Source organism: Salvelinus fontinalis, unplaced genomic scaffold, assembly GCF_029448725.1.
Source record: "Salvelinus fontinalis isolate EN_2023a unplaced genomic scaffold, ASM2944872v1 scaffold_0160, whole genome shotgun sequence".
Lineage (NCBI taxonomy): Eukaryota > Metazoa > Chordata > Actinopteri > Salmoniformes > Salmonidae > Salvelinus > Salvelinus fontinalis.
The window spans coordinates 279,404-303,857 of record NW_026600369.1 but is presented as its reverse complement, the minus strand read 5'-3'; the positions used below and the strand labels follow the sequence as shown (position 1 = coordinate 303,857).

Sequence of the window (24,454 nt, the reverse complement as noted above, 5' to 3'; positions counted from 1 at the left end):
ATTATCTAGTTTAAGGTCAACCTTTCTGAGCTGGGAGAGACAGCGTGCGCGCACACACACACACACACACACACACACACACACACACACACACACACACACACACACACACACACACACACACACTAGAGAATAAAGACTGAGGTGAGTAATTACTTCAACTGTTCGATTACAGAGGGGCAGATTAGGTCCTCCCTCCGTCTCTCCATCCCTACAGGACTGTCCCTTTCACCTCCCTCCCTTGTCTCTCCATCCCTACAGGACTGTCCCTTTCACCTCCCTCCCTCCGTCTCTCCATCCCTACAGGACAGTCCCTTTCAGCTCCCTCCGTCTCTCCATTCCTTCCTCCATCAGTCACTGCTAAGGAGCTCTCCATCTACACTTCTGAGAGGATAATATCTATACACGGATATATAACTAGCGTTTTAATACAATACCCCTCCAGACCATCTTGCATCTCAAATGGCTCCCTATATAGTGCACTACTTTTAACCAGAGCTCCCATAGGGAATAGGGTGCACTGTATATATATATATATATATATATATATATATATATATATATATATATATATATATATATATATATATATATATATGTATACTGTGTAATCATACCGGTCTGAATCAATATGAATCCACCTTCAACGTGAATCAACTTGAGTCACTCACACAAAAGCCTAGTCACTGTGTAATCATACCGGTCTGAATCAATATGAATCAACATGAATCAACTTGAGTCACTCACACTAAAGCCTAGTCACTGTGTAATCATACCGGTCTGAATCAATATGAATCAACATGAATCAACTTGAGTCATTCACACTAAAGCCTAGTCACTGTGTAATCATGCAAGATACCGGTCTGAATCAATATGAATCAACATTCAATGTGAATCAACTTGAGTCACTCACACAAAAGCCTAGTCACTGTGTAATCATACCGGTCTGAATCAATATGAATCAACATGAATCAACTTGAGTCACTCACACAAAAGCCTAGACATTGTCAGACATATCATTTTTATTGAACACAGAAGTCAAACACAATAGATAGTTTTTAAACACGGGACATTACAGTACGTCTTCATCAATATAATATATTATTAGGTGAACGATCGAAAGCACATATGCACAGCATGTACACCACCAAGTTACAGGTACAGTCACAGAGCACCTTCAGAGCCAAACTACAACAGAGAGACAGTAGGGAAGCTAGATCAATATCATCATCACCTTCATCACCCCCATCGCCATCACCACCACCATCGTCATGATCTTCATCACCACCACCACCATTGCCATCATCATCATCACACTAGATAATGTTAAACCTATCAAATAAACTGACATTGAAGTTCTTTTATGTCTGTCTATTTAAGAGAAGGGCAGCTGACAGAGCAATAGGATACTTAAAGCAACGGCAGGAGTGCTGCCAGTTTGTGTTTCAGCACGGAGCGAGGGAGTGTGAGAGAGGAGAGGAGAGAGGGGAGAGGAGTGAGGGAGTGTGAGAGAGGAGAGAAGAGCGAGGAGAGGAGAGAGGAGTGAGGGAGTGTGAGAGAGGAGAGAGGAGCGAGGAGAGGAGAGAGGAGTGAGGGAGTGTGAGAGAGGAGAGGAGAGAGGGGAGAGGAGTGAGGGAGTGTGAGAGAGGAGAGAAGAGCGAGGAGAGGAGAGAGGAGTGAGGGAGTGTGAGAGAGGAGAGAGGAGCGAGGAGAGGAGAGAGGAGTGAGGGAGTGTGAGAGAGGAGAGAAGAGCGAGGAGAGGAGAGAGGAGTGAGGGAGTGTGAGAGAGGAGAGAAGAGCGAGGAGAGGGGACAGAGAGGTAGGGTAGATCTGTATTGGTCCTAGCTGCAGTTGAGCTATAGCAGACCTGAAATCTCCTGTCTGGTAATACAGAAGAATGAAAAGAGATAGAATTTATTAATGAAAAATAAAGAATTGGATTGTAAAAATATCATTCGTGCAAGCAGGGAGAAATATCACAGAATGTGTTGACATTTAGGAAAGAAAATCTGCAGGAAGCTACATTTCATCTTCATCAAGTTCTGAGGAGTAACATTGCATAACCTTCACGTGTCAAACTTTAGTTTCAGCTTTTAAACATCTATATCGGAGAAACATTTCAGCCAAGCAAAATAAACAAAACAACAAAAAAAAATGTAAAAAAACCCCCAAACTACTTGGTCCTCTTTATTAACAGAACATGTAAAACATATTTGTGTCAGAGTACATGTCACTCAGTCAACCTGAAACACAAAGACAAGCTAGATTCCAGAAGGCTCCGTGAGATCCACAGGACCAGGTGGGAATAGTTCTGGGTTGGGTCTCCTACTGCTCAGGAAGTGAGGGTGCAGACAGACAGACAGGCAGAGACAGACAGACAGACAGACAGACAGACAGGCAGACAGAGACAGACAGGCAGACAGAGACAGACAGACAGACAGACAGACAGAGACAGACAGACAGACACAGACAGACAGGCAGACAGAGACAGACAGGCAGACAGAGACAGACAGACAGACAGACAGACAGACAGACAGACAGACAGAGACAGACAGACAGACAGACAGACAGACAGGCAGACAGAGACAGACAGACAGACAGACAGACAGAGACAGACAGACAGAGACAGACAGGCAGACAGACAGACAGACAGACAGACAGACAGACAGACAGACAGAGAGCCCAGCAGCTATCCCCACTGAACGCTGTTTACAGTCTGCCTGGTGTACTCCATGCTGCTGAGGCTGGAGCCAGGCTTGGGGCTGGGTCCTGTCTGTCTCTGTGGTTCAGCCTAATGACAGAGACTGGCTGTGGCTCAAGGAGGGGAGGAAGAAGGAGGTAGGAAGGGAGGAAGAGCAAGAGATCGGGAGAGAGGGAAGGCAGCCTCACAACCTTCTCTATAGAGACCTACCCTAAATCCTGCTCTCCAATACACACACCGTGACAGACAGTGCTCCAAGTACACTAACAGTGTATTGGTGGGAATTCATTAGCCATGGCAAGTACGTAGCTAGCAGCCTCCAGAGAGGAAGACCATTAAAGGAGCAGTCCTCCTGAACACAGGAGGTACAGAGGAAACTCAGCTCCCCCATCAGCTTTCCCTCTTCCAACCGTAACCATTAAGTAACGCAAAACTGACCCAAGATTAGCCTTCTAGGGACAACTTCACACGACACCTGAACCGCAGCCAATCACAGCAGAGCCAAGTGTTCCATACGTCTCCAGTAATCTAGAGAGGGAATGTGTTTCAAAACACTACCGGTCAAAAGTTTTACAACACCTACTCATTCAAGGGTTTGTCTTTATTTGGACTATTTTCTACATTGTAGAATAATAGTGAAGACATCAAAACTATAAAATAACACATATGGAATCATGTAGTAACCACAAAAAGATTTTTCAAATAGTCACCCTTTGGCTTTAAGACAGCTTTACACACTCTTGGCATTCTCTCAACCAGAGAGGTAGTCACGAGGTAGTCACCTGGAATGCCTTTTCAATTAACAGGTGTGCCTTCTTCAAAGTTAATTTGTGGAATTTCTTTCCTTCTTAATGTGTTTGAGCCAATCAGTTGTGTTGTGACAAGGTAGGGGGGTATACAGAAGATTCTTCAAGTGCAGTCGCAAAAACCATCAAGCACTATGATGAAACAGGCTCTCATGAGAACCGCCACAGTGAACGGAAGACCCAAAGTTACCTAATAATTGCTTCACGGAGTTCAAGTGACAGACACATCTCAACATCAACTGTTCAGAGGAGACTGTGTGAATCAGGCCTTCATGGTCGAATTGCTGCAAAGAAACCATTACTGAAGGACACCAATAAGAAGAAGAGACTTGCTTGGGCCAAGAAACATGAGCAATGGACATTAGACCAGTGGAAATCTGTCCTTTGGTCTGGAGTCCAAATTGGAGATTTGATTTATTTAGAATTCAAGGCCCACTTAACCAGCATGGCTACCACAGTATTCTGCAGCGATACGCCATCCCATCTGGTTTGGTGGGACTATCAACACACCTCCAGGCTGTGTAAGAGCTATTTTACCAAGGAGAGTGATTGAGTGCTGCATCAGATGACCTGGCCTCAACAATTCCCCGACCTCAAACAAATTGAGAAGGTTTGGGATGAGTCGGACCGCAGAGTGAAGGAAAAGCAGCCAACAAGTGCTCAGCGTATGTGGGAACTCCTTCAAGACTGTTGAAAAAGCATTCCAGGTGAAGCTGGTTGAGAGAATGCCAAGTGTGTGCAAAGCTGTCATCAAGGCAAAGGGGGGCTATTTTTTAGAATCTCAAATATCAAATATATTCTGATTTGTTTAATACTTTTTGGGGTTATTACATGATTCCATACGTGTTATTTCATATTTTAAATGTCTTCACCATTATTCTACAATGTAGAAAATAGTAAAAAAAATAAAAAAAAACCTTTGAATGAGGTGTAAAACATTTGACCGGTATTTTACATGTCTGTCACTCTAACAGGTTAGTTACCAGCCAATGTATGAAGTCTTTCGACACCTCAGACAAACGCTCCGGTGCAGGAATAAAACAACACCGAGAGAGCAGTATCAGCTCTGTTTTTAAAACAGACGTACCTATAACAAAAGGAGTTCCTCAAGGTTGTGTGTTAGACCCACTGATACTACAATGTTCTGTTCATCTCATTCAAAAGAATTACAAAAACATAATTTAAGGCAGCCTGGAAGAAAAATTAGATGAAATCCTCCTCTAGGGTCTTTCTCACTTACTTTTCTCTACTTGGCTCTTTCCATCTCAATGTTTTTTTTTTCTTTCTCAGAGAAACTGCCAAAAAACACATTTTCTGAAGCTATTACAGTGGGCAGTGGAGAAAAGAGATTAAGATCTTCCAAGGTTGGAGGGAAGTCAAGTCAAGACCATCAAAAGCAGTCTGACAAGATTGGGGGGGAGTACTTTTTTTGTGTGGAGAGAACTTGTGAAAAGCTTTGACACGCTTGGGCTTGCAGGTGTTCTCTGGCGTTAGAAGCTTTTACACGGCTAATGAAAGGAACTTGACAGCAGCGGAGATGAGGTGGAGAAAAGCGGAGCAGGCAGAGCAGCAGCAGAGCAGAGAACTCAAAGGGGCCCTAAAAACACTCGCAGGGACCCTAAAAACACTCGCAGGGACCCTAAAAACACTCAAAGGGACCCTAAAAACCCTCGCAGGGACCCTAAAAACACTCGCAGGGACCCTAAAAACACTCGCAGCCTGCTGCCCGGGCCAGGGGTTTATAGCAAGAAGAAAATAATAGCATCTGCACACATTCCAGGGATATATAGTCAATGTAAAGTCTCTCTAAAATATATCCATACTCTCAGAAACTACAGTAGTATCTGTATATACTCTCACAACCTAGTATCTTGTATGTACTCTGAGAACCTAGTATATTGTATGTACTCTCACAACCTAGTATCTGTATATACTCTCACAACCTAGTATCTTGTATGTACTCTCACAACCTAGTATATTGTATGTACTCTCAGAACCTAGTATCTGTATATACTCTCACAACCTAGTATATTGTATGTACTCTCAGAACCTAGTATCTGTATATACTCTCAGAACCTAGTATCTGTATATACTCTCACAACCTAGTATCTTGTATGTACTCTCACAACCTAGTATATTGTATGTACTCTCAGAACCTAGTATCTGTATATACTCTCACAACCTAGTATCTTGTATGTACTCTCACAACCTAGTATATTGTATGTACTCTCAGAACCTAGTATCTGTATATACTCTCACAACCTAGTATGTTGTATGTACTCTGAGAACCTAGTATATTGTATGTACTCTCACAACCTAGTATCTGTATATACTCTCACAACCTAGTATCTTGTACGTACTCTCAGAACCTAGTATATTGTATGTACTCTCAGAACCTAGTATCTGTATATACTCTCACAACCTAGTATCTTGTACGTACTCTCAGAACCTAGTATATTGTATGTACTCTCACAACCTAGTATCTTGTATGTACTCTGAGAACCTAGTATATTGTACGTACTCTCAGAACCTAGTATATCTGCAATAAGAGGATCAGGGCGAAGGTTTTTTTGTCTTTGCTACGTCGTGGCCGTCCAATAGGACTCCTTGGCTCAATGTACATATTAATACGAGTATCTTAGCCTGCCACATTATTCTAGTCAGTATCCAACAGTTAATGAACAGACAGAGGTACGTAGTAAAACAAGCAGCAACAACGATAAAGCCTTTATAGTGATATATTCTTCATATGATATGATCTTCCTCTCGGACCTTATAGTGATACGTTTATGAAACACGTCTTCCCTCTCTTTGGGGTGTAATATAAACATTCGGGAGAGTAGAATGGCTCGGTTAAAGTGTTTAAAGGTGTACATCGTCAGTTGCCGTAGAGGTGAGCAAAAGGGGGGTGTCCTATTTAACACACGGCTCAGATGCTTGGTGCAGTTAAGACAAAATGCGTAACCCCACACACACTTTTTACACCTGACACCTCTCAGTGCAGGTCCACACATGACCTCTCCATCACACGCACAACAATTTATTAAAAGGTGTAAAGTTTACATCTAGAAGCCGAATCAGCACACCGAGGGCTTTGAAAAAGACCAAGACAGACTAGGGGGCAACACTAGTGGTGTTTCACTTTAAATAACAGAGGAGAGGAACAACAACAATTAGAGTGGGGGAATTAAAATGGACAACAGTGTAAACAACAGGACAATGAAACAGCAGTAATAGTAATCAATGTAAACGATAGATGCACAGCCTTTTTCATCTCAATCACTTCCTGGTTGTTGTTAGTTAGTTGACCCCCCCCCCCTGGTGGTGACCGTTTAACCTCTAACCCCAAGTGACCTCGTCCCCTGACCCCCCCTCAGACCATGAAGCGGTGCTCCTTGCCGTCGTGGGCCATGAGGATGACGTTCCGGTTGGAGGTCCAGATAAGGCGGGCCAGCTTCAGGGCGTTCTGAGAGCCAGGGGAGGCAGGCTGCACCGGGGGGACCTGGTAGGTTTTGATGCACTTCAGCTGGGGGGTAGAGTTCAACATGCCAATGCTGCCCAGCAGAGACGTATTCATCTGGAGAGAGGAGAGGAAGCAAGAACAACAAAAAGATTTAATATTTTATTTTCCATTTTCTTGGGGAGAACAGAATTCCTCTTTTTACATGATCGGCCCTGGAGGAGTTTAGGGTTCCTCACGGCCCTGGAGGAGTTTAGGGTTCTCAAGGCCCTGAAGGAGTTTAGGGTTCCTCACGGCCCTGGAGGAGTTTAGGGTTCCTCACGGCCCTGGAGGAGTTTAGGGTTCTCACGGCCCTGGAGGAGTTTAAGGTTCTCATGGCACTGGAGGAGTTTAGGGTTCTCACGGCCCTGGAGGAGTTTAGGGTTCCTCACGGCCCTGGAGGAGTTTAGGGTTCCTCACGGCCCTGGAGGAGTTTAGGGTTCTCACGGCCCTGGAGGAGTTTAGGGTTCTCACGGCCCTGGAGGAGTTTAGGGTTCCTCACGGCCCTGGAGGAGTTTAGGGTTCTCACGGCCCTGGAGGAGTTTAGGGTTCTCACGGCCCTGGAGGAGTTTAGGGTTCTCACGGCCCTGGAGGAGTTTAGGGTTCTCACGGCCCTGGAGGAGTTTAGGGTTCTCACGGCCCTGGAGGAGTTTAGGGTTCCTCATGGCCCTGGAGGAGTTTAGGGTTCCTCACGGCCCTGGAGGAGTTTAGGGTTCTCACGGCCCTGGAGGAGTTTAGGGTTCCTCACGGCCCTGGAGGAGTTTAGGGTTCCTCACGGCCCTGGAGGAGTTTAGGGTTCCTCACGGCCCTGGAGGAGTTTAGGGGTTCTCAAGGGCAAAACAGCAGGACATAGCCTCTAGGATAGTGATGTCTGCACCTTATGGTGCCAGCTCACTCCCCCCAGAACACAGCAGGGAGGGAGAAGAGAGGACAGCAGGGAGGGAGAAGAGAGGACAGCAGGGAGGGAGAAGAGAGGACAGCAGGGAGGGAGAAGAGAGGACAGCAGGGAGGGAGAAGAGAGGACAGCAGGGAGGGAGAAGAGAGGACAGCAGGGAGGGAGAAGAGAGGACAGCAGGGAGGGAGAAGAGAGGACAGCAGGGAGGGAGAAGAGAGGACAGCAGGGAGGGAGAAGAGAGGACAGCAGGGAGGGAGAAGAGAGGACAGCAGGGAGGGAGAAGAGAGGATGGCAGGGATTATGTTTGGACACTGAGTAGATGTAGCTATACTTCAACAGAACATAAAACACTATCATACAAAAGAGGTCAATCCTTTATCTATTCTAGGACCTACAGGAAGTCCACATAGCATGATAACTTGTGAAAGTCAATGTAGGGGACAGATATCGGTGATAAAGAAAATATGCTACTTTAAACCTCCCTCCTGACCAATATACACTTCTAGAAACACATTTAAACCTCCCTCCCCATCAAGATACACATTTAAACCTCCCTCCCCATCAAGATACACTTCTAGAAACACATTTAACCCCCCCCCCAGGCTGGCAGCGTGTCTAGGAGATAGAGACCCAGACCTAAACCCCAGGCTGGCAGCGTGTCTAGGAGACAACCTCAGACCTAAACCCCAGGCTGGCAGCGTGTCTAGGAGAGAGAGACCCAGACCTAAACCTCAGGCAGGCAGCGTGTCTAGGAGAGAGAGACCCAGACCTAAACCCCAGGCTGGCAGCGTGTCTAGGAGAGAGAGACCCAGACCTAAACCCCAGGCTGGCAGCGTGTCTAGGAGAGAGAGACCCAGACCCAGGCTGGCAGCGTGTCTAGGAGAGAGAGACCCAGACCTAAACCCCAGGCTGGCAGCGTGTCTAGGAGAGAGAGACCCAGACCTAAACCCCAGGCTGGCAGCGTGTCTAGGAGAGAGAGACCCAGACCCCAGGCTGGCAGCGTGTCTAGGAGAGAGAGACCCAGACCTAAACCCCAGGCAGGCAGCGTGTCTAGGAGAGAGAGACCCAGACCCCAGGCTGGCAGCGTGTCTAGGAGAGAGAGACCCAGACCTAAACCCCAGACTGGCAGCGTGTCTAGGAGAGAGAGACCCAGACCTAAACCCCAGGCTGGCAGCGTGTCTAGGAGAGAGAGACCCAGACCTAAACCCCAGGCTGGCAGCGTGTCTAGGAGAGAGAGACCCAGACCCCAGGCTGGCAGCGTGTCTAGGAGAGAGAGACCCAGACCTAAACCCCAGGCTGGCAGCGTGTCTAGGAGACAACCTCAGACCTAAACCCCAGGCTGGCAGCGTGTCTAGGAGACAACCTCAGACCTAAACCCCAGGCTGGCAGCGTGTCTAGGAGACAACCTCAGACCTAAACCCCAGGCTGGCAGCGTGTCTAGGAGACAACCTCAGACCTAAACCCCAGGCTGGCAGCGTGTCTAGGAGAGAGAGACCCAGACCTAAACCCCAGGCTGGCAGCGTGTCTAGGAGAGAGAGACCCAGACCTAAACCCCAGGCTGGCAGCGTGTCTAGGAGAGAGAGACCCAGACCTAAACCCCAGGCTGGCAGCGTGTCTAGGAGAGAGAGACCCAGACCTAAACCCCAGGCTGGCAGCGTGTCTAGGAGAGAGAGACCCAGACCCCAGGCTGGCAGCGTGTCTAGGAGAGAGAGACCCAGACCTAAACCCCAGGCTGGCAGCGTGTCTAGGAGAGAGAGACCCAGACCTAAACCCCAGGCTGGCAGCGTGTCTAGGAGAGAGAGACCCAGACCTAAACCCCAGGCTGGCAGCGTGTCTAGGAGACAACCCCGGACCTAAACCCCGGACCGTCTCCTAGCTCATTACCAATGTAGGCGGCTGTACGTCCCGCAGGAAGGCAGGCAGGGACCTGTGGTTTATATTTACAGTCATTAGTGATAGGAGACAGAGACTTGGCAGCGTCAGGGGTTTTACAGTCCCTCCTCTCCTCTGTGCTACTGCTGCTGGGAACAGGACACGAGACAGCCGGGCTGGGATGTGGTGTGTGTGCTGGAGACGAGACAGGAGACGGGACAGGAGACGGGACAGGAGACACGACAGGCTGGGAGCAGGACTAGACTACCTCTCACTGGGGGCCATTAACGCTTCATGCTTCCCTCCACTATGCAATATCAGCTATCTTCTAGGAATGGTGAGTGTGTGTGTGTGTGAGTGAGTGTGCATGTTTGTGCGTGGTGTGGGTGTGTGTGAGTACAAACCTGCCAGAAAGAGATGTGGCTGTCCGCGTTAGAGTAGGTGGCCAGGTACCTCCCGTCAGGAGCAAACGACACCGCTGTGATGGGACCCTTATGCCCATGGATGTTCTGAGAGAGAGAGAACGAGAGAGAGAGAGAGAGAACGAGAGAGAGAGAGAGAGAGAGAGAACGAGAGAGAGATTGAGAGAGAGAGAGAGAGAGAGAGAGAGAGAGAGAGAGAGAGAGAGAACGAGAGAGAGAGAGAGAGAACGAGAGAGAGAGAGAGAACGAGAGAGAGAGAGAGAGAACGAGAGAGAGAGAGAGAACGAGAGAGAGAGAGAGAGAGAGAGAACGAGAGAGAGAGAGAGAGAGAGAGAACGAGAGAGAGAGAGAGAGAGAGAGAGAGAGAACGAGAGATGGAGAGAGAACGAGAGAGAGAACGAGAGAGAGAGAGAGAACGAGAGAGAGAGAGAGAGAGAGAGAGAGAGAGAGAACGAGAGCGAGAGAGAGAACGAGAGAGAGAGAGAGAGAGAGAGAGAGAGAACGAGAGATGAGAGAGAACGAGAGATGGAGAGAGAACGAGAGAGAGAACGAGAGAGAGAGAGAGAACGAGAGAGAGAACGAGAGAGAGAGAGAGAACGAGAGAGAGAGAGAACGAGAGATGGAGAGAGAGAGAACGAGAGAGAGAGAGAGAGAGAGAACGAGAGATGGAGAGAGAACGAGAGAGAGAGAGAGAGCGAGCGAAAGAGAGAGAGAACGAGAGACGGAGAGAGAACGAGAGAGAGAACGAGAGACGGAGAGAGAACGAGAGAGAGAACGAGAGAGAGAGAGAGCGAGCGAAAGAGAGAGAGAGAACGAGAGACGGAGAGAGAGAGAACGAGAGACGGAGAGAGCGAGCGAAAGAGAGAGAGAGAGAACGAGAGATGGAGAGAGCGAGCGAAAGCGAGAGAGAGACAGATACATGTATTACCATAATATCCCACAGACCCACAAAGAATTTGAAAACTATTCAAACATTGATAAACTCCCATATCTGTTAAGTGAAATACCGCAGTGTGCAGTCACAGCAGCAGCAAAATGTGTGGCCCGTTGCCATGACAATAAGGGCAACCAGTGGAGCACAAACAACATTGTAAATACAACCTATATTTATCTGTTTATTTATCTTCCCTTTCACACTTCAACTACTGGCTCAGTGTTACAACACTGTACATAGACAATAATATAACATTTGAAATGTCTACATTCGGGCCTCCCGGGTGGCGCAGTGGTCTAGGGCACTGCATCGCAGTGCTAACTGCGCCACCAGAGTCTCTGGGTTCGCCCCCGGGCTATGTCGCAGCCGGCCGCGACCGGGAAATCCGTGGGGCGACGCACAATTGGGCTAGCGTCGTCCGGGTTAGGGAGGGTTTGGCCGGTAGGGATTTCCTTGTCTCATCGCGCTCCAGCGACTCCTGTGGCGGGCCGGGCGCAGTGCGCGCTAACCAAGGGGGCCAGGTGCACGGTGTTTCCTCCGACACATTGGTGCGGCTGGCTTCCGGGTTGGAGGCGCGCTGTGTTAAGAAGCAGTGCGGCTTGGTTGGGTTGTGCTTCGGAGGACGCGTGGCTTTCGACCTTCGTCTCTCCCGAGCCCGTACGGGAGTTGTAGCGATGAGACAAGATAGTAATTACTAGCGATTGGATACCACGAAAATTGGGGAGAAAATTGGGGGGAAAATTGGGGAGAAAATGTTCACTAATGTTTCCCTTGTTTATTGTCTATTCCTTTTGCTTTGGTAATGTAAACATATGTTTCCCATGCCAATAAAGCCTTTTGAACTGAGAGAGAAGGATTGAGAGCTGGAAAGATGTAGAAAGAGAGAGAGAAACAGAGAGAGAGAGGGAAACACAGAGAGAGACAGAGAGAGAGAGAGAGAGAGAGAACAGAGAGAGAGAGAGAGAGAACAGAGAGAGAGAGAGAGAGAGAGAGAGAGGGAGAGACAGAGAGAGAGAGAGAGGGAGATAGAGAGGCAGAGAGAGATAGAGAGGCAGAGAGAGATAGAGAGGCAGAGAGAGAGACAGAGACAGAGAGAGAGAGAGAGAGAGAGAGAGGAGAGAGAGAGAGAGAGAGAGAGAGGCACAACAGCAAGCAGCTGACACTAATTGAGGAGTCCATAAACACAAACAACTTCTGGCAAAATCGGAAAAACATTTATAAAAAAAAAAAAAAATCTAAACTAGAGGAATTCGGGAACCAAAATGGTGACATATGGACAACCCATTTTAAAACACTCTACAACACCGTTCAAATTGATGCGAATGCAGAACAACGCCAAATTCATGTTTTATGGATATAAAGCACAATTAAAATCCATCCGACTAAATTACTGACCAGGAGCTCTATAAGAAACTTCAGGCCCTCAAATTTAAAAAAAGCATGCAGACCTGATGGCATCCTCAATGACATGCTCAAACTCACTAGCGGAAAATTGTATATTGGCTATATTAAAACTGTTAAATTTGATCCTGAGTGGAGATCATTTCCCTGATATCTGGAATCAAGGACTCGTAACACCCAAATTTGACCCTAACTATTACAGAGGAATTTGTGTGAACAGTAACCTGGGGAAGGTTTTCTATAGTATTATAAATGAGAGTTTTAAACTTCCTTAACAGCCAACTTGGATTTATACCAAAACATCGCACGACCGATCATTTTCACACGTCCCCCAAAATAATACCAAAATGTATCAAATGTAAAATTGGCTTCCAAAAAGCATTTGATTCTATTTGGCATACAGGACTGTTCTACAGGACTGTTCTACAAAGTTAATTAAAGTGGTGTAGGGGGTAAAACATGTGACATAATTAAATCAATGTATACCGGCAATACGTGCAGCATTAAAATTGGCAAGAAAATAACAGAAGTCTTTAACCAGGGGCGGGGCCTTCGCCAGGGTTGCAATCTGAGCCCTGCACTCTTCAATATGATTAGTGGAGTGCTGCAGAGATGGTTGTCCTTCTGGAAGGTTCTCCCATCTCCACAGAGGATCTCTGGAGCTCTGTTAGAGTGACCATCGGTTTCATGGTCACCTCCCTGACCAAGGCCCTTCTCCCCCGATTGCTCAGTTTGGCCGGGCGTCCAGCTCTAGGAAGAGTCTTGGTGGTTCCAAACTTCTTCCATTTAAGAATTATGGAGGCCACTGTGTTCTTGGGGACCTTCAATGCTGCAGACATGTTTTGGTACCCTTCCCCAGATCTCTGTCTCAACACAATCCCGTCTCGGAGCTCTACGCACAATTCCTTCAACCTCATGGCTTGGTTTTTGCTCTGACATGCACTGTCAACTGTGGGACCTTATATAGACAGGTGTGTGCCTTTCCAAATCATGTCCAATCAATTGAATTGACCACAGGTGGACTCCAATCAAGTTGTAGAAACATCTCAAGGATGATCAATGGAAACAGGATGCACCTGAGCTCAATTTCTAGTCTCATAGCAAAGAGTCTGAATACTTATGTAAATAAGGTATTTCAGTTTTTTTAAATTTCAAATAAATTTGCTAAAATGTCTAAAAACCTGTTTTCGATTTGTCATTATGGGGTATTTGTCATGACGGGGTGATGTGATGTCATGACGGGGTAATGTGATGTCATGACTGGGTAATGTGATGTCATGACGGGGTAATGTGTGTAGATTGATGTGGTAAAAAATGGTTTAATCAATTTTAGAATAAGGCTGGAAGGTAACTGAATGTGGAAAAGGGAAGGGGTCCGAATACTTTATGAATGAACCCCTCCCCCTTCTGGGAATGTTCAACAACTGGATTTCTGGAAAACTTGGGACTTGTGTTGCCTGTTCCACCATCTTGGCCGCTGAGGCTAGGAATTTTGTGGAATTGTGCAACCCCCGTCAACCACTGCTCTGGGTTCACAGCTCACTGCAGGAGGTGACCACTTCAGCAGCCAATTGGTTAAAATAGACCAGGTGTCTTATCTGCTGATCTAGAATCAGGTCTTAACAGAGCGACAGACACCAGCCATTCACAGCGCTAGTAAACACACAGCAGACTAGAAAGTGGGACACCTCTCGTCTCGGTGGGTAGGAGCGTCGGGGCCAGTAACCGAAAGGTTGCTGGCTTGAATCCCCGAGCTGACTCAGTAAAAATCTGTCGTTCTGCCCGAGCAAGGCAGTTAACCCACTGTTCCCCGGGCTCGATGACGTGGATGTCGATTAATGCAGCCCCCCACACCTCTCTGATTCAGAGGGGTTGGGTTAAATGCAGAAGACAAATTTCAGTTGAATGCATTCAGTTGTACAACTGACTAGGTATCCTCCTTTCCAACTGACTAGGTATCCCCCTTTCCCTCTACCCTCCTCCCTCTCTATCGCCCTCCCACTCCTCTATCCCCTCTACCCTCTCCTCTATCCCCTCTAACCTCTATCACCCTCCTCTCCTCTTATTGCCCCCTCCCATCTATCACTCCCCCCCTCTCCTCTTATTGCCCCCTCCCATCTATCCCCCTCTCCTCTCCAGGGCTATCAGATGGGGCTGATGGCGTCAAGCTGTGTACAGAGAGCCAGAGATCTTTTCAGCCACAACACCTCTTCAGTTCATCCACTAGCCCAGCCTGGGCCCCTGTGATGAAGAGAGGGGCTTTGGATCGGGTAATATATATATATATAGAGAGAGAGCAGCATGACCAGCTCTCAGAGACTAGGAGAGGACAAGAGTCAGGGGTTCGCCCCAGGTAGAGGGCTAATCTCCATCTGGGAGAGGAGGGGTTTACTCCCCGTCACCATGACACTTTAGCCCCCCCCACAACAACAACAAAAATCTGTATTTTACCGTCCATGAACACACAATAGTAACAGTCTACAGCTACATCACAGCAGACACAGAGTACAATTCAGGCCTGATTGAAACAAATTCCTTGCCACTTGTAACTGATTGCTTTAAATCACGGAGCGTACACACGGACACACAGACACACGGACACGTCATTGACTAAGTAGCACAGTTTCCTTGTAAATAAAGTGATGTAGCAGTTTATGGTGTAATGTTACTATAATCTCTAAATACTGTTACTATAATATCTAAATACTGTTACTATAATATCTAAATACTGTTACTATAATCTCTCTCTAAATACTGTTACTATAATCTCTAAATACTGTTACTATAATCTCTAAATACTGTTACTATAATTTCCAAATACTGTTACTATAATCTCTAAATACTGTTACTATAATCTCTAAATACTGTTAATATAATCTCTCTAAAAACTGTTACTATAATCTCTAAATACCGTTACTATAATCTCTAAATACTGTTAATATAATCTCTCTCTAAAAACTGTTACTATAATCTCTAAATACTGTTACTATAATCTCTAAATACTGTTACTATAATCTCTCTAAATACTGTTACTATAATCTCTCTAAATACTGTTACTATAATCTCTAAATACTGTTACTATAATCTCGATCTAAAAACGGTTACTATAATCTCTCTAAATACGGTTACTATAATCTCTAAATACGGTTACTATAATCTCTAAATACTTACTATAATCTCTAAATACTGTTAATATAATCTCTCTAAAAACTGTTACTATAATCTCTAAATACTGTTACTATAATCTCTCTCTAAATACTGTTACTATAATCTCTAAATACGGTTACTATAATCTCTAAATACGGTTACTATAATCTCTAAATAAAGTTACTATAATCTCTAAATACTGTTAATATAATCTCTCTAAAAACTGTTACTATAATCTCTAAATACTGTTACTATAATCTCGCTCTAAATACTGTTACTATAATCTCTCTAAATACTGTTACTATAATCTCTCTAAATACTGTTACTATAATCTCTAAATACTGTTACTATAATCTCGATCTAAAAACTGTTACTATAATCTCTCTAAATAGTGTTACTATAATCTCTCTAATCTCTAAATACTGTTACTATAATCTCTAAATACTGTTACTATAATCTCTAAATACTGTTACTATAATCTCTCTAAAAACTGTTACTATAATCTAAACACTGTTACTATAATCTCTCTCTAAATACTGTTACTATAATCTCTCTCTAAATACTGTTACTATAATCTCAATACTGTTACTATAATCTCTCTAAATACCGTTACTATAATCTCTAAATACCGTTACTATAATCTCTAAATACCGTTACTATAATCTCTAAATACCGTTACTATAATCTCTAAATACTGTTACTATAATCTCTAAATACTGTTACTATAATCTCTCTCTAAATACCGTTACTATAATCTCTAAATACCGTTACTATAATCTCTAAATACCGTTACTATAATCTCTAAATACTGTTACTATAATCTCTCTAAATACTGTTACTATAATCTCTCTAAATACTGTTACTATAATCTCTAAATACTGTTACTATAATCTCTAAATACTGTTACTATAATCTCTCTAAATACTGTTACTATAATCTCTCTAAATACTGTTACTATAATCTCTCTAAATACTGTTACTATAATCTCTAAATACTGTTACTATAATCTCTAAATACTGTTACTATAATCTCTAAATACTGTTACTATAATCTCTAAATACTGTTACTATAATCTCTAAATACCGTTACTATAATCTCTAAATACTGTTACTATAATCTCTAAATACTGTTACTATAATCTCTCTAAAAACTGTTACTATAATCTAAATACTGTTACTATAATCTCTAAACACTGTTACTATAATCTCTCTCTAAATACTGTTACTATAATCTCTCTAAATACCGTTACTATAATCTCTAAATACTGTTACTATAATCTCTAAATACTGTTACTATAATCTCTAAATACTGTTACTATAATCTCTAAATACTGTTACTATAATCTCTAAATACTGTTACTATAATCTCTCTCTAAATACCGTTACTATAATCTCTCTCTAAATACCGTTACTATAATCTCTAAATACTGTTACTATAATCTCTAAATACTGTTACTATAATCTCTCTAAATACTGTTACTATAATCTCTAAATACTGTTACTATAATCTCTCTAAATACTGTTACTATAATCTCTCTAAATACTGTTACTATAATCTCTAAATACTGTTACTATAATCTCTAAATACTGTTACTATAATCTCTAAATACTGTTACTATAATCTCTAAATACCGTTACTATAATCTCTCTCTAAATACTGCTACTATAATCTTTATAAATACTGTTACTATAATCTCTCTAAATACTGTTACTATAATCTCTAAATACTGTTACTATAATCTCTCAATACTGTTAGTATAATCTCTCTCTAAATACTGGGTGTTTCTTAATATAATCGCTCTCTAAATACTGGGTGTGAGACCGGTATTTTGTATTACCTACAAAGTCTGTTGACTTCTGTCAATATAAAGTCTGTTGACTTCTGTCAATATAAAGTCTGTTGATTTCTGAAGTCTGGAAGTAGACCTGTCCCCCTTATTGATCTTCTGCTCCTAAAAACAGCTTTTTTGGTAAATGTATAATATCCACCTGTGTGTGTGTGTGTGTGTGTGTGTGTGTGTGTGTGTCTTCTGCTCTTATCCAGCTGTACACATATTTTCTCTTTAATTATTTAGCTGCTGTTTACTGTGTCTCCCAGCATATCGATTTTCTCTTCGAGTCAAACGCCATTTCCCCATTTTCTAAAATCGGACTGGGTAGCAGGTGTTTTCTGAACTGTGTTGGTTTTGATTTGGGAGGGTAGAGAACTACTATTTGATTTCAATGACCATCAGCAGAGTACCCAGGGTGCACTACAACAGCTTGACAGGATAACACGGCTCTCTCCTCTGTCATGTCCCTGGGTCAGTCTGCTGGTCAGTAGAGTACCCAGGGTGCACTACATATCCCTAGCCCCCTGCAGATCACTGTAGGGGAGATGACTGAGATCTACAACTGTGTCATAAAACACACTATAGTCCAACAGACACCAACTATAACCTTGTGGTCACACCTGCTGTGTTACACCTTTACCTGATACATAATCAACTATAACCCTGTGGTCACAACTACTGTGTTACACCTTTACCTGATACATAATCAACTATAACCCTGTGGTCACACCTGCTGTGTTACACCTTTACCTGATACATAATCAACTATAACCCTGTGGTCACACCTGCTGTGTTACACCTTTACCTGATACATAATCAACTATAACCCTGTGGTCACACCTGCTGTGTTACACCTTTACCTGATACATAATCAACTATAACCCTGTGGTCACACCTGCTGTGTTACACCTTTACCTGAGACATAATCAACTATAACCCTGTGGTCACACCTGCTGTGTTACACCTTTACCTGATACATAATCAACTATAACCCTGTGGTCACACCTGTTGTGTTACACCTTTACCTGATACATAATCAACTATAACCCTGTGGTCACACCTGTTGTGTTACACCTTTACCTGATACATAATCAACTATAACCCTGTGGTCACACCTGCTGTGTTACACCTTTACCTGATACATAATCAACTATAACCCTGTGGTCACACCTGCTGTGTTCCATGGTAGTAGACCACCTTAACTGGAGACATAATTAACTATAATACAACATATATAAACTGACCGTGTGTGTGTGTTCATCATTATAGGATTGGATGACAGAAACGTAATAAAACTGTCATACAAATACTAAGTATCATTCTAAGATTTGATCTTAATTTGGGGTAATTCCTGTGTTGATATGGATTAAATCTATGTTTGTCAGCCCTGTTCCTCAGACAGCACCTCAATCCTCTCAGTAGCTCAGGGGATAATATCAACAGCGTGAGTAACACAATAAACCCTCTTACATGCCATCCGAACATTTTGGGGATTTGGACTAGATTAGTATTAGATTAGGGCTAGATTAGGGCTAGCTCAAGCCATTCACAGAGCGAAATAAACTTCCCGCAAAATTTGAGGATTAGGATTAGGACTAGATTAGGGTAGGATTAGGATTAGGTCTAGATTAGGATTAGATTGGGGCTACATTAGAATTAGATTAGGGCTAGATTAGGATTAAGGCTACATTAGAATTAGATTAGGGCTACATTAAGATTAGATTAGGGCTACATTAGGATTAGATTAGGGCTAGATCAAGCCACTCACAGAGATAAATAAACTTCCCCTAAAATTTTGAGAAACTATTCAATTCTAATCATTTAATTTCATCCCCTTTGGGGAAATCCCACTTGACGTCCATACTGGGGCAAAGACAGACAGAAACCCAGACTGAAGAAATTATCCCCAAAAACAGAAGACAAAATCGAGATGCCAAGTGCTTCTACACCTGCATTACTAGCTGTTTGGGGTTTTAGGCTGGGTTTCTGTACAGCACTTCGAGATATTAGCTGATGTACGAAGGGCTATATAAAATAAACTTGATTGATTGAAGTCTGGAGAGAGGCCGTCTGGTTGTCATGACGTTGAGATCATACTCTAGGAAGTGAGGGTTTTAACACTTGACCGTCCCACACAAAACAAATACTGACAACTTCCAATATATCACTTAGTTCAGGGTTCCAATGTATTTAAAAAAAAATACATGTCTGTGACGCAAGGTTAGGGTAGGAGGTAGCACGGTCTGGGATCTTACAGGTCCACACTCCGTCGCAAATCTGATCAATCTGTCTATCAGGAATCAGTGAGCCACAGAAAAACCATTTAAAGAGCTGACCACCTTATTTCCCCAGTCAGGTGTCAAGGGACCTGGGAAACCGAGAGGAGAGCATTGATGACAGAGATCTCTCCTCTCTGACCATCCTCTCCTCTCTGACCATCCTCTCTCCTCTCTGACCATCCTCTCTCCTCTCTGACCATCCTCTCTCTCCTCTCTGACCATCCTCTCTCTCCTCTCTGACCATCCTCTCTCTCCTCTCTGACCATCCTCTCTCTCCTCTCTGACCATCCTCTCTCTCCTCTCTGACCATCCTCTCTCTCCTCTCTGACCATCCTCTCTCTCCTCTCTGACCATCCTCTCTCCTCTCTGACCATCCTCTCTCCTCTCTGACCATCCTCTCTCCTCTCTGACCATCCTCTCTCCTCTCTGACCATCCTCTCTCCTCTCTGACCATCCTCTCTCCTCTCTGACCATCCTCTCTCCTCTCTGACCATCCTCTCTCCTCTCTGACCATCCTCTCTCCTCTCTGACCATCCTCTCTCCTCTCTCCATCCTCTGCCCCTCTCTGACCATCCTCTCTCCTCTCTGACCATCCTCTCTCCTCTCTGACCATCCTCTCTCCTCTCTGACCATCCTCTCTCCTCTCTGACCATCCTCTCTCCTCTCTGACCATCCTCTCTCCTCTCTGACCATCCTCTCTCCTCTCTGACCATCCTCTCTCCTCTCTGACCATCCTCTCTCCTCTCTGACCATCCTCTCTCCTCTCTGACCATCCTCTCTCCTCTCTGACCATCCTCTCTCCTCTCTGACCATCCTCTCTCCTCTCTGACCATCCTCTCTCCTCTCTGACCATCCTCTCTCCTCTCTGACCATCCTCTCTCCTCTCTGACCATCCTCTCTCCTCTCTGACCACCCTCTCTCCTCTCTGACCATCCTCTCTCCTCTCTGACCATCCTCTCTCCTCTCTGACCATCCTCTCTACTCTCTGACCATCCTCTCTACTCTCTGACCATCCTCTCTCCTCTCTGACCATCCTCTCCTCTCTCTCCTCTCTGACCATCCTCTCTCCTCTCTGACCATCCTCTCTCCTGGCCGATTCCTGGCTGTCTCACAACCGGGATACGGGAGTCCCATAGGGCGGCGCACAATTGGTCCAGAGTCGTCCAGGTTTGGCCGGTGTAGGCCGTCATTGTAAATAAGAATTTGTTCTTAACTGACTTGTCTAGTTTAAATAAAAATAAAAATATATAAATATACACCAGTGATAACTGACTTAAATACCTAGACAGTAAGGTGAGAATCATTTGATCCTAAGTACTGTAAACAACTCAATCTATCAATCAATTTTCTCCTAGATTCCTGGGTAACTGTGTGTCTGCACACACAAAAAGAGAATGACAGAACTACAATCACTAGTTCTGTTTCTATGGACAGATGGATGGAGTTTCCTGTGAACTCTGGGTACTGTAGTCAGTGGTTCTGCAGTGGCTCTGACTGGCTACAATACTGTTGTCCGTGGCGAGACACCGTCACAGACACAGGATAGTAAACAGTAATTACAGACGCATGACAGTAAACAGTAATTACAGACGCATGACAGTAAGCGTAATTACAGACACTGGCTAGTAAACAGTAATTACAGACACGGGACAGTAAACGGCAATTACAGACACGGGCCGGTAGACGATAATGACAGACACGGGCCAGTAAACGATAATGACAGACACGGGACAGTAAACGATAATGACAGACACGGGACAGTAAACGGCCGGTCATCGTCAAGGACCCAGGTAACCAAATACAACAGCCGGCCATCGTCAAGGACCCAGGTAACCAATTACAACAGCCGGTCATCGTCAAGGACCCAGGTAACCAAATACAACAGCCGGTCATCGTCAAGGACCCAGGTAACCAATTACAACAGCCGGTCATCGTCAAGGACCCAGTTAACCAATGGGTTAACCAATGGTACTGGGCCCTCTCTCCTCCCCCTCCACTTCTCTCCTCCCCCCCCTCCACTTCTCCCCCCCTCCTCTCCTCTGTGTGAATGGTCTGGATTGTATTACATCATGCCGCACTCACGCACGAATACCAATCGTCACGTCTGGAGGAAACCTGGCATCATCCCTACGGTGAAGCATGGTGGTGGCATCATCCCTACGGTGAAGCATGGTGGTGGCATCAACCCTACGGTGAAGCATGGTGGTGGCATCATGCTGTGGGGATGTTTTTCAGCGGCAGGTACTGGGAGACTAGTCAGGATTGAGGGAAAGATGAACAGAGCAAAGTACAGAGAGATCCTTAATGAAAACCTGCTCCAGAGCGCTCAGGACCTCAGACTGGTGCAACGGTTCACCTCCCAACAGGACAACGACCCTAAGCACACAGCTAAGACAATGCAGAAGTGGCTTTGGGACAAGACTCTGAATGTCCTTGAGTGGCCCAGCCAGAGCCTGGACTTGAATCCGATCGAACATCTCTGTAGAGACCTGAAAATAGCTGTGCAGCAACACTCCCCATCCAACCTGACAAAGCTTGAGAGGATCTGCAGAGAAGAATGGGAGGAACTCCCCAAATACAGGTGTGCCAAGCTTATAGCGTCACACCAAAGAAGACTGGAGGCTGTAATTGCTGCCAAAGGTGCTTCAACAAAGTACTGAATAAAGGGTCTGAATACTTATGTAAATGTGATATTTCAGTTTTTGTTTTGAATAAATTAGCAAACATTTCTAAAAACATGTTTTTGCTTTGTCATTATGGGGTATTGTGTGCAGATTGATGAGGGTAAAAAACAATTTATTAAATTTTAGAATTATGCTGTAACGTAACAAAATGTGGAAGTCCAGGGGTCTGAATACTTCCTGAATACACAGTATGTCATTTTTTATCCAATAGCAACGCCACAACCGTAACATTTAACACTTATAAATGCATTTGGATTTATTTGACCACAATTTTATTTTCTGAATCGTTCTAATCTCTCTATGCTGCCAAATCACACAAGAGGAGGAAGGGAAAGAGACAGAGACAGAGACAGACAGAGAGACAGGGAGAGAGAGAGACAGAGAGATACAGACAGAGAGGGAGAGAGATACAGACAGAGAGGGAGAGAGAGAGACAGAGAGAGAGAGAGAGACAGAGAGACAGACAGAGACAGGGAGAGAGAGAGAGAGGCAGAGAGACAGAGAGAGAGAGAGACAGAGAGATACAGACAGAGAGGGAGAGAGATACAGACAGAGAGGGAGAGAGAGAGACAGAGAGAGAGAGAGAGAGAGAGAGAGACAGACAGAGACAGGGAGAGAGAGGCAGACAGAGAGGGAGAGAGAGAGACAGACAGAGACAGGGAGAGAGAGAGAGAGGCAGAGAGGCAGAGAGATACAGACAGAGAGGGAGAGAGAGAGACAGAGAGAGAGAGAGAGAGACAGAGAGACAGACAGAGACAGGGAGAGAGAGAGAGAGGCAGAGAGGCAGAGAGAGTTAGAGAGAGAGACAGAGAGAGAGGCTGAATCTGCAGCAGGCAGGCACCACTGCGCTTGCCATCCTGTGTTTCATCCTGATTGTCATGGCGACGTGGTGAATAACGGAGCACCACAGCCAGTAGCTGCAGCAGAGTCAATAATGCTCCCAGAGACATCGTGTGGATTATCAACAGCAGAGTCGCTGCTTCGCCTCCCCCCAGTCTCCTCTCCCATCGCCTCCCTCTCCTCGCGCCCAGCCGCCAACAGCTGAAGGGCGAATCGATACGGCCAAGGAAAGGACACTGACCCCGCTCCATTTACCACAAAAAACCTTCAATATTACAACAAAAAAAAAACGACCCAAAAATGTCCCCTTTTTATTTCCTCCTCGCTATCGGTTCGGTGCATGAAACACAAAACAGGCTTAGAGGGGAGTTGTATTATTTTTTATCACCAGGGTGGGTTCCCCCCCTCCATTTTGAGGGAAGATGTTTCAGTACAATACCGTGTCCTTGGTGAAGAGCTTTCAGAGATCCTTATAAAAACACGCCGGGAAGAGAGGGAAGAAGAGAAGGGAAGAAGAGAAGGGAAGAAGAGAAGGGAAGAAGAGAGGGAAGAAGAGAAGGGAAGAAGAGAAGGGAAGAAGAGAGGGAAGAAGAGAAGGAAGAAGAGAGGGAAGAAGAGAGGGAAGAAGAGAAGGGAAGAAGAGAGGGAAGAAGAGAAGGGAAGAAGAGAGGGAAGAAGAGAAGGGAAGAAGAGAGGGAAGAAGAGAGGGAAGAAGAGAAGGGAAGAAGAGAAGGGAAGAAGAGAAGGGAAGAAGAGAAGGGAAGAAGAGAAGGGAAGAAGAGAAGGGAAGAAGAGAAGGGAAGAAGAGAGGGAAGAAGAGAGGGAAGAAGAGAAGGGAAGAAGAGAAGGGAAGAAGAGAGGGAAGAAGAGAGGGAAGAAGAGAGGGAAGAAGAGAAGGGAAGAAGAGAGGGAAGAAGAGAAGGGAAGAAGAGAAGGGAAGAAGAGTGGGAAGAAGAGAAGGGAAGAAGAGAGGGAAGAAGACAAGGGAAGAAGAGAAGGGAAGAAGAGAAGGGAAGAAGAGAGGGAAGAAGAGAGGGAAGAAGAGAGGGAAGAAGAGAAGGGAAGAAGAGAAGGGAAGAAGAGAAGGGAAGAAGAGAAGGGAAGAAGAGAAGGGAAGAAGAGAAGGGAAGAAGAGAAGGGAAG

The 24,454-nt window shown here is 44.9% G+C and overlaps 1 protein-coding gene across 7 annotated transcripts in view; it reads right to left on the bottom strand.

The window, feature by feature from the left end:
* Window positions 1-1,002: 1,002 nt before the first annotated feature.
* The window catches only part of LOC129843765 (WD repeat-containing protein 7-like), a gene marked incomplete at its 5' end in the record, with an annotated part of 295,613 nt that continues 272,161 nt past the window's right edge, over window positions 1,003-24,454 (bottom strand). For 2 of the 7 annotated variants that reach the window (XM_055912362.1, XM_055912364.1), the window contains 2 exon segments: window positions 1,003-7,084; window positions 10,178-10,282. In XM_055912362.1, the coding sequence (XP_055768337.1) occupies window positions 6,881-7,084; window positions 10,178-10,282 (309 nt within the window). 7 annotated transcript variants of the gene reach the window in all.